The sequence below is a fragment of the Acromyrmex echinatior genome, chromosome 13 (genome assembly GCF_024713525.1).
Source record: "Acromyrmex echinatior isolate Ae372 chromosome 13, ASM2471352v2, whole genome shotgun sequence".
Classification (NCBI taxonomy): domain Eukaryota; kingdom Metazoa; phylum Arthropoda; class Insecta; order Hymenoptera; family Formicidae; genus Acromyrmex; species Acromyrmex echinatior.
In genome coordinates, this window is record NC_141864.1 from 11,695,601 (window position 1) to 11,706,744 (window position 11,144).

At 30.0% G+C, this 11,144-nt stretch overlaps 1 protein-coding gene across 11 annotated transcripts in view; it reads left to right on the top strand.

Annotated features, from left to right (window-relative positions):
* Window positions 1–11,144, top strand: part of sei (potassium voltage-gated channel seizure) — a 208,591-nt gene that overhangs the window by 70,660 nt on the left and 126,787 nt on the right. For 10 of the 11 annotated variants that reach the window (XM_087412327.1, XM_087412318.1, XM_087412317.1 and 7 more), the window contains 2 exons: window positions 1,876–2,034; window positions 10,855–11,005. In XM_087412327.1, coding sequence (XP_087268453.1) covers window positions 1,876–2,034; window positions 10,855–11,005 — 310 coding nt within the window. The remainder of the gene's footprint in view (window positions 1–1,875; window positions 2,035–10,854; window positions 11,006–11,144) is intronic. The other variant, XM_087412326.1, reaches the window with a different exon arrangement.

Genomic DNA, 11,144 nt, shown 5'->3' on the forward strand with positions numbered 1-11,144 from the left:
TGCACCCTTGCATTAAATTTTGGCGATCCAAAACTTTTGACCTTCCTTGTCGTTACAACAAACGAATGTATATATAATATTATCTTGTAACCAGTGGAAGCGTGCTAGACCCGTTGAGCGTGCATAACCTGTTGATGTAGTCTAGGATCCAATAAGCATACAGATGATTTATCGAGATAATAAATGTTTAGTTTTTATTGTATTATGCAATGACGGGAAAATTTGTATCTCACACAGATAGTATATAAAAAGTATCAATGAGCAAAAATTGAATGAATGAACATGACTACAAAAAAATAGGTTGATAACTCAAGAAAGAAAAAAAATTATTTATAGTAGTGCCTAAGGAGAACGTTATCTCTGCTGGATAGATAAAAATAGCCGCCTTTTAATCGCGTTGCGTCAAATAGATGCGGGACCTGAGGACTCACTTCATAACACATTCAACATAGCAATGTAAAAAACTTAAAACTGAATTTCGCGATAATTAGATACAGATTACTTTTTTTGAAATTTAAGATTTTGATGCCAGAATCAAATTTGACAAAAACCATATAGTTTAAAAAACGAGGTCTTTTTATAATTTTTTTTGTTAGAAAGCTCCCATTCTCAAAAGATACTAATTAATTTCAAGAAATCTAAGATATAATGCTACCTAGTTTTTTTGAACTATGTCAAAAGTATATTAAAAGAGCGTTATATAAGCCAAATACAAGTTATTCTTGTAAAAATTCTTTCTATCCGTTTGTAATGAACATAAACGGCATAACTTGTGTAAAAAAGGATGAATACTAACAAGGGAAAACTCAGAATCATCTAGTCTTTATCGATTTCAATGAAACGTGAAAGGAATATAGTATTTTCCTGAACGTTTATTAGAGGGTTTATACTAGAGTAGATATTTGAAGAAACGTATATGAATATGGTAATAGTCTCTTTATTTACAGACTCGAATTTAAATCTCATTAGCAATTAATTTGTTTCTTTATATAATAGTGTTTTATGATAGGAATAAATGTTAATATAAAACATTAATTATTAATTATTATAGATTTTTATTATGGATTGCTACTTTTACAAATTTTAAGGTAAAAGTTTTGATAAAAACATAAAACATAAATTTTTTAAGCACTATGAATTCGAATATAAACTTTAATGAATTGCCGCTATTAAATTTAATATTGAAATATTTCGGAACCAGTTGACCGTCTACGCCCATAAATAGGGATATATGATTATATTTATGAGAATATAATACAATCCTGCCACGTTTCATAGAATTTCCAAGGCTTCTAAGGTTTCCTTTGTAAGTATTTTAATAAAAAAAATCCAAATTTTTGCGGAAGTAACGTAAAGAAAATTGAATTGCTTGATATTTTTGTATAAAGTGACAATTGCTTATATAAAATAACAATAATAAATACAAGAATTAAGAGCTAATAGTAAATTCAAATAATAATGTATTTTTTATCTTAACATTATTTTACGGAGAAAGCTGATTTATTTTTACTCATCCTTTGTTAGTCAAACAATCACTATACTGTGGGTTTAATAGACTCACCATCTCCGGAGGTATGTAATTAAGTGGGTCCAATAGATCTACGTTAGCCCCGAAGAATTAAAATATTATCTCTTGAATGTGTTGATCTTTATGTTTTTCAAATTTTAAGGGTTGAGTGTTTAAAATCTTTAAATGCTGAGATCCTTGTATTTATGGATTATTTTATGAGTAAATTAAGTTTTGCACAACGAATCATTATATTCATTCGTATATATACACACACATGATATATAATTCATGAGAACTTAAAGACGCGTGGTCAGACGATTGGTATTTCGGATAGGGATGTCTGACTTGCTAATTTCCTGTTTTAGGAACCAAGTTCCTTTGCAGCGAGGTGATAGCGCTAATAAAGAGCGAAGTGGACGACATTTGCCTGCAAATCATAAACTTCGAGGATCTGAGCTCACAACCGCCGCCGCAGGCCGCGATCCCACCGCCGAGTCAGGCCAACAACAGACTCGCAACACGCTGTATGTTCCAATTTTATTCGTTCTACTTCGACTCGTCTCAATGCACGCGCGTGCTCAAATTTTCGTACGAAAATTCACCGTAACATTCACGACAGTGGACTTCGAAATTCGATAGCACGTCCGATATTTCACGAGAAGTTTCGCTGTGCTCAATTGCTGTTAATAAATATAGTGGATAAACTCGAGAACGACCGGTAATAGCATATTAGAGTTTTACTACGAGAAAATTTTTTAGTGTATTTGTGATTATAATTGCATGATAAAATAATAATTATTATTACATAATAAATAATCTTTATTTATTTAGGAGCTCCATTTTTATAGATATCACTATGTTATTAATAATAATTATTATATTTATGTTCTATGCACCATTCAATAGAAACATATATGCTGTTTCCGAAAACGACATTGTATAAATTATAAAATTATTATTTTCGAGGACAATCGTATATTCTTGATATATATAGAATTTTGAATATATATGTATAAATATGATAATTACTAACATTATAGCACAATACATCTATTCTAGTTCTATTTATGATTGCATTTCAAAGAAACTGAAAAAGATTTCAATACGCGGTTTGCAAAATCAGATATGTATTATATATAAATTCACAGCGAAATATTTAAACACTAAGATCCGCTTTTTAACTAAAAATATGATTCCTTTTACTTAATTAGATTTATTCTCATCGGTCTATTTTTTAAATTTATACATGTCTCCTTGAAAAATGTTTTTCTATTAGTTATTGATTATTGCGACAAATATTACCGAAGTTTCAATGGTCGAATCGAGAACAAGTCCATATGGAATTCGGGAAATCCGGATTCGAATCCCGGTTCAGGTAATATAATATTTTTAATTTTTCACAATAAATTATTCGCAATTTTTAAGATTCTTATTTTAAGATTAGATTATATATACATATATTAATACTCTTATAAGATGTACTAGTATCAATATTATTCAATTGTTCGTCAATTTAATGTGATATTACTATTTTAATTCTCTGTTCATGATTGCATTTCAAAACTTGAAAAAGATTTCAGCTTGCGGGTTTGCAGAATTGGTTACGTATTGTACATTCACACTGAAATATTGTATTTGAGTACTAAGATCAACTTTGGCCAAAAATAGAATATCTCTTATTTGATTATAACATAGTAATTATAAAAATGCAGCTCCTAACCATAATATTTTACCATGTAATTAGTCATAAACCAAAAAAAAGTTATAAGTAAAAAAAAACTTTCTCTCAGTGTAGAAAAAAATTAAAAAAAAAAATTTAATTTTTAAAGAAAAATATCGAAATTTTAAGTCAGCTGCCGTTGCAACATGTGTATCTCGATTAGACCGATTTCAAAGATCTCGACTATACAATTACTGTGTAGATCAAACGGTACTTCTAACGTTTACACACGATATCCTGCCAAGACATTTCGTGCCTCCCACACATACAACGTCTTGCGGCTTTTAAACGCGACTATCATTATTTCCTGCTGCAGCGTCCGTTATAAGACATCGTCGCCGCTGACATTCGGGGCCGCCTCGTTCACAAGTGGGACGTGGCACACGTAGGCTACTCTTCATTGTGACGATCATTATTACGATTATAGATTCAGGTCAGGTGTATCCGCATAATGAGCCGCGTTACAATCCTGCAGAAATTCGGACGCGAATTCTTTCGCGTGCGTAATTACATCGCGTTTACACTGTCATTGTCATTCCTGCACGTGATATGTACGTATGTTTCTTTCTTTTTATTTTTTTTCATTGGAATTTCTCAATCTTTCAAGGTGTATCTCTTCCTTACTTTAAAAGTAACACAACTGAAAAAATGTAATCTCGAATTATCACACACACACACACACACACACACCACATGAATAAATTAGATAAACATTATTCTCATCAAAAATGAAGTAACTTAATTTTATTTTAAAAATCGTCAAAAAATTACAACTAAAAAGAATGATTTTTAAAAACTCATCAAAATTGTCGTAATTAAAAAAAATGATTTTTGAAGGGTTGTAAAATGAAAATGATAAAAATGATATTTAAATATTCTTTTTATCGATATCATTTGATCAATAATTTTCTCTCAAATTGAAAAATAGTTTTTCTTTTCTGAGAAATTTTTTTTTTTTAATTTCTTTTAGTTGTATTACACGAAAGAGAGCGATATGTCTTTATTCCCATATTAATTATTATAATATTTTCACATACATATATTTTTATGAACAGGACAAATCTTGGTTTTTCTTTTATCATTACTGAAAATGCAGAAATTTTGTGTATAAAATACACAAAAATTTACGTTCAATGCTGTTCTTTTGCGTAATATCTACTAAAATCTCTGTATAAAAATGTCATAAAAATTTTTTTTCTGTACCGCCTTATTTATTAATGCAATCTGATAGTGTATTGTATTACAAGTTTCGCATAAACGTCTCTTCATTTTTTCGAACGAATTTAAAGAATATACATATGCATGCGTGCGTATAATATGCGTGTGCACATATACGTGCATACGGAGGACGGGGCACGTGGTTGCATTTTATATCTGGAGTGCTCGCGAAACTATTTTTAGAGTGACGTTGCAGAGCACTGGACGTGTGTGTGGCGCGCCTAACGGTTAACCCTGACCCGGTAATAAATGTTATGCCCTCGAATAGGTAGCTATAGGTGCCTTACCTCCTGTTTGATAATCCGCCCCCTAAGCAGCTCAGCTGATGGTTAGAAACTTGTAACAGAAATCGATCGCAGCGGAAAGTCGCTTAGCATTAACAGCGTGCTTGAGAAAATGCCTTTTTCACGAACGTCACAATGAAAAAAATCGATGGACGCGATTACATTTCCCTTTTTATTTTCACGAAGCTTTAAGTATCTATTGTCACGCGTATTTTTTTTTAATCGAAAAGAAAAAATTTGCTTGTCGAATAAATTGTGATATAATGCACTTATTATTTATGGAGGGAAGTGTAATTTTTCTAGAAAAGTTTGAGAAATTTCATTTAATTTTAGAGACAAAATTTTAGATACATTTTAATTTGTAATGTATTTGATAAATAGTTAATAAAGTAAAATTGTGTATAGCTAAATATAGTGCATATAATTATTTATCGATATAAAATACAGGGGATAAATATAATACTTTACTGGTTTTAAACTCTTTCAAGATACCAATAACTGAATGCGTAGGAATTCTAAAAAGCCTATATAATCCGCAATCAATAGTTCGTACAGTTTGAGATTGTCTCTCCATCAGCTTAGTCTATGCAGCCTTAGCTTCATCAAAATGCAATCAATAACGGATATTTGATGGAGTAATCCATCATCTAAATAAATCGGTCGTCTAGTGTCGTGATTATTACAATTAATAATCATTAAATAATTATTAAAGTATAATTATATCTCACAGAACTCTGTAAGTAGCTTGTCTGCATAATTAAGACATCCTTTTAGAATCTTAATCTTATATAAAGTTATTAATTGTGCATTTGCAATTATTTTTTTTAAATAATTTGCTCTTATTTTATCTTTATTTTAAATTATTCACTTATTCGATTTGTCATCTTTCACTTTGTGAATATATCCATATTTGTTTCCATCCGTTTTCATTTTATTATCGGATCAGCATAATACTGGTTTAAGTCAATATCACATAGGAAAACAACTCGGAAACGGTCCAATCAATTCGCATCCTAATGGCACATTATTCCGGCAGACATTTGTAGAGAACAGTTTTCCTCGTTTTATAACAATCGATAAGTGAATATAGTGCACACTTGAGAAGATTGTAGCCGTCGGATCTGATCGTCGACGCTCTTTCCCAAACTTCTTTATTCACTCATTTTTCATCAACTATACTGACGACGAGCGATCGCAGCTGTAATTTTGTCACCTGGTTTGCATTCGAGTGTGATTACAATGGAGTTTCTTTGTCACGTTTTACCGTAGTGCTTTAATCGGACGCATTTGCATACCGAAATTAAATGTAACGAGCAAATAACGCGCGCATTTTTGCTTATAATTACGGTTTTTTTCAGCACAGTTTGCCTCATTTGCACGCGCGCCAGATATATTATTTTCCAATTAATAAATGATGAATATTAAGTATATGTTAAAATTGATATCTTGATTAGATTTTTAACCCATAATTTAAACATATGGAACAGTTGAGTCTGGGACACTTTTTTCATTTTTAAACAGCGTTGTATAATGATTTATGTTCGTGCGTGCGTGCGTGCGTGCGTGCGTGCGTGCGTGCGTGCGTGCGTGTGTGTGTGTGTGTGGAATAATATTATTTCATAATCTTATTTTTCACAGTTTTTTTATTCATAAGCTAATTATCATATTATATTTTTACTAATAATATGAGCTTAAGTATTTCAATTTTTTATATAGCTAAAAATTTTAAAACTTTTAAAATTAATAATAACAAATTTTATATAAAGATTATGCCTTTTGCGGGTTTTCTCCGTGTCGAGATCAATTCTTGCCAAAGTTTTGTGAATCTTGCAGTCCACTTCATCAGGGCGAGGAGCAGCCTGATACTGATGAAGTGGACTACAAGGTTCACATTCTAAGATTTGGTATTCCAAGAATGTATCTGGACAGAAAACCCGCGAAACGCATAATCTGTATATAGAAAGCATCCGTGAAAGCCTCAAGAATATTAACAAAAAATTTTAATAAAGTTAATGACACAAGAGCTAGTCAGTAATTCTCTGAAAAAAGAATATATTAAAAGTTAAAGGTACATTTTAAAAGTAATATACTTTAGTTTATTTCATGCATTTACAATATGGCATCCAATCATAATATAATCATTAATACTTGTTGTTGAAACTTCCGAAATTTTCAGTCAGAATTTTGAGTGAAAATCCTTCAAATCTTTCGAATGTGTCAAGATAACTGTTTCAAAGTAAATATTCGTGCTTCTCGGCTGGCTTCATTTCCATGATTGATCATATTTTCAATCAGATTTACGTCCGGAAATTGGGAAAGCCAATCCATCTATCGATGTCATTTTCATGTTCGTGAAAATCTCATAAAAATCATATTTCCCTGAAAGCTTGATGACTATAATTAATATTAATGATAATTGGATGTCATACCAAGTAAATGCATTTTAGTAAATGTAATGTATTTTTAAAATATAACTTTAATTTTTTTAATATTACTCACCAATCAGTTTCTTTCAGAAAACTGCTGATGATGCTCTTGTGGCACTGATTGTATGTCTCAAGGACACGTGTGTTTCTTTAGCATCATAAAAAATATCTGTTTCTGTTACGGGCTAGAGAACTTTATATGAGAAGACACATAAAAATAATTCGTGTCTCTCGTTTCAAGTGATTCTTGGTAAAATTCAACGTAAAATGCACGTGTCATTTTTCGTTGGAGGCTGATGAATTTCGATGAACGTAGGGTTCCAAGATAGGCATCAGGCATAATATTTTAGCGAAAGTTCAACGGCCACGTTTGGCGCGAAATCAAGAGCAGAAACAGGCATTACACATTTTATCATCTGTGTGCCAGACGTCGTGAACGCTGCGATGTCGGACGGCGAATTAAAAGTACGACGTTGACTGACTTATCTTTATAAAGTATCCTTGCCGAGCGGTGTGGCAAATGGATTTTCTAGCACTTGACAAGTGACAAGTTCGACGAGCCGAGCGTGACAATGCGGAGTCAACCAAGTTAAATCCATCGTTAACTTTCGACGACGCACATATCATTAATATTTCGATCAAGACATTAAATGATAATTATAATTAAAATGATAATATAATTAATAAAGAGGACTCAATCCAGTAGCCGAAACTTGTAATATTTATGGTACCTGCTGTTTAATTTTATAATTAATTACATGTTTTATATTTAAATTTAGACTGTTTTCTTTATTTTTATTTTTCTTTATTTGTATTTTATTCTATCTTGTATTAAATTTTAAATGTGTCTGACTCTTACTTTGTCCTTTATTTATTGTTATTTAATTTTTAAATGATAATTATTACATATAATTATTCAACATTAAATGTTAAATATTAATGATTGTATTAGGTGTTGGAATTAATTCGTAGCGTTTTACAAGTGATGGGAAGTACTTTCATTAATGTATTTTTTAATGCTCATGTGAAATAAATAACATTCTTTCATTAAAAACGCTACGAATTAATTCCAACACCTAATAAATTACACTCATCATTATTGAAAAAATAGGAATTTAGTCCTAAATGTCGTGCACGGAAAGAGTGAATTTACTGAAGTATCTACAAATTTTAATACCAATCTGAAAGTAATTTTATTGGACCGTCAAAATAATTATATAGGAATTTCAAATATGACAAAGTTATTTTAATAAACCAACAAAATTATTTTCAGATCTGTATCAATTAAATTTTTAGATTCCAGCAAAACTAATTTTTTCGTGTATGTATATACATAGAAAGAATGATTTTGTTAAAATATCTAAAAAGGACATTAGATAATAGAGAGATTTAAAAATAATTTATTAGATTTATCAAAATAATTATATGAAGCGCTCAAGTTGATTGCTAGAATGTCACAATTTTTTGCAACATTGTTTATTATGTTTTAGCGTCTTACTTAATAATTTTGATAATTTAAAACAAAATTATTTTCAAATCTGTATCTAAGTTTTTAGTTTTACTTTAGTAAAATCATTCTTTCCATGTAGAAGTTTTATGTAAAGGGATACGAAGTATAAACGAAAAGTATAAATGTAAAAAAATAAGATGTATAAATAAGAATATAAAATTATAAAACGAAAATGCAAGATTAGATAGTGCTAAATTAAAAAGTTAATTAATTTTAACTTAACTTAGTTAGATTTTAGACTCTTAACTTTTTAACTTTATTTAGTTACATTTTATCCGTAACTATTAATTTTTTATTTTATTTTTTTTTTGACTCGTTTCAGACATAATACGCGGCAATAGCGATAGCTCAAAATGAGGTGAAAATTACAAAAGAGAGCAAATTTACTAGGTGTTGACTTACTAGGTTTGAAATTATAAATATTCTAGTGAATTTGTTTTTTTGCACTTTTGTAATTCTCATCTCATTTCAAATTACACAATTGAACTCCAGATTTCAATCTGTCAGAAATCGTATTTCGATTTAGTTTCTGATAGATTGAAATCTATTATTCCTTATTAAAATATAATACATTAATACTATTTTCGGCTCACGTTGAACGACTGTTCAGTGTAAGAGAATTCATTTTCGATAACTTGTGAGGAAAGATATTTGACATTTCGAAATGGCTTTATTACTTAAATTTAATAAGTATATATGAACAAAATATTTAATCAGTATATATAATAGTCTACGTAAACAGCATATAAACAAAACAAATGTAAATATGGAGTATTTTCTAAATGAAGTATCTATTTGTCATTTCCGTTATTTGTAAGACTGAAACCCTGGAATCTTGAAATAAAAAAAAAACAAATTTAACTTTTAACTTTTCAATTATTTTTTTTTATTAACTTAATTTTTAATTCAATTAATTTCATTATAAATTAACTTGTATCTTAACTAAATTAAATTTTCAAGGTTGTTAACTTTAACTTAACTTAGTTGAAAAAAAGTTACCCAACCTATGGAAATGTAAATATAATATATAGAAAATATTAATTAGAAGTTAATATTTTATAATATATATAAAATTATCGCATAAATAAATTTATTACAAAATTTCGCATAAATTCAAATAAGCGTAACTCCGCGAAAAATGGTCGCATTTAAAAGTTTTTTTTTTCATTTTTAAGGCTAAAGTTTGTACTTTGTGAAGCTTTTAATAGATTTTAAATCTATTCTTATTCCTATCTGGCATCTTTTCAAAAATAAGGATGTGTTTTTTTTTAGAAATTTACATAGTTTGACACTCTCTATGGAGTGGAATAAATTTTTCTTGTAAATGTCATGATAACCATCATAAAGTATGGACTTTTCTCTTACAAATTAAAAAAACATTAAGCTTTGTACGATTTTATTTCGGGGAGTTGCAGTGTATCAAATTTACCTATGTAAAATTGTATAAAGTTTAATTTTTCTTTAATTTCAAAACTTCGCAAAGTACAAACTTTAGTAAAAATGAAAAAAAAAACTTTTAAATGCGATCATTTTTCGCGGAGTTATGCTTATTTCAATTTATACAAAATTTTGATATAACTTTACTACTTTGTGATAATTTTATTGACGAATGTATATAATATATATAGAAAATATTAACTGGAAGTCCATCCTAGATCGAATGGCAAGGATCAAATAATAAATAAATAAAATTATAAGAGCGTCTCGGTAATTTAAAATCTTATTGTTTCTTTAAAAAAGGAAGTTAGCGATCGTTACGAACAAAGGCTTCGTACATTGAGTAAAAAAAGAAAAAGAAAAGAATGATAATATCGTAATCGATATCAAGTAATACATGCACTTTATCGCGAATTGTAACTTTAACATGACTTGTCTATAATTGAGGATAGCATTTGCACATGTTAATTCATGAAAAACTTGTCGCGTGTGTCAGATATTACACTACGTTTGTATTCCACACATCCTGCAGGTAATCCTCCGTGTTTTGCGTATATTAGCTGAGCGTCGAGGATGTAGATAATATGTAAAAAACTGTTCATTCGTCGCATATCGATCGTTATAGTTGCGTAATTACCGTTGCTTGCGGCGATAATTTATGCAAAAGCACTGCGCTCTTTACATATCGTCGCTCTCTAACACCAACTACTAATAGTACTAATGAGATTCAATGACGTTGACTCGAGCAGTCGACAGGGCAAGGGCGTCTTTCCGGGCTGGCCTGTCGAGAACCGGTGTCGTTGGTCCACCGAGGGTCCGGAATCGACCGCGCACGACGTCTAATTTGCCTCGCCGACTTGCTGACGGGACCATCCTCGACGAGGACGCTTCTGAGAACTGGTAAGTCTCTACTCTTATCAATTCTATAAATGTTTTTGAAGCGCGATTTTTATTTCCTTTAACGTAAATTTAATTCTTATAATTTTAATGAGATAGAATTATCTTCCGCGAACTATTTAGTATTTAGCATTGAACATGC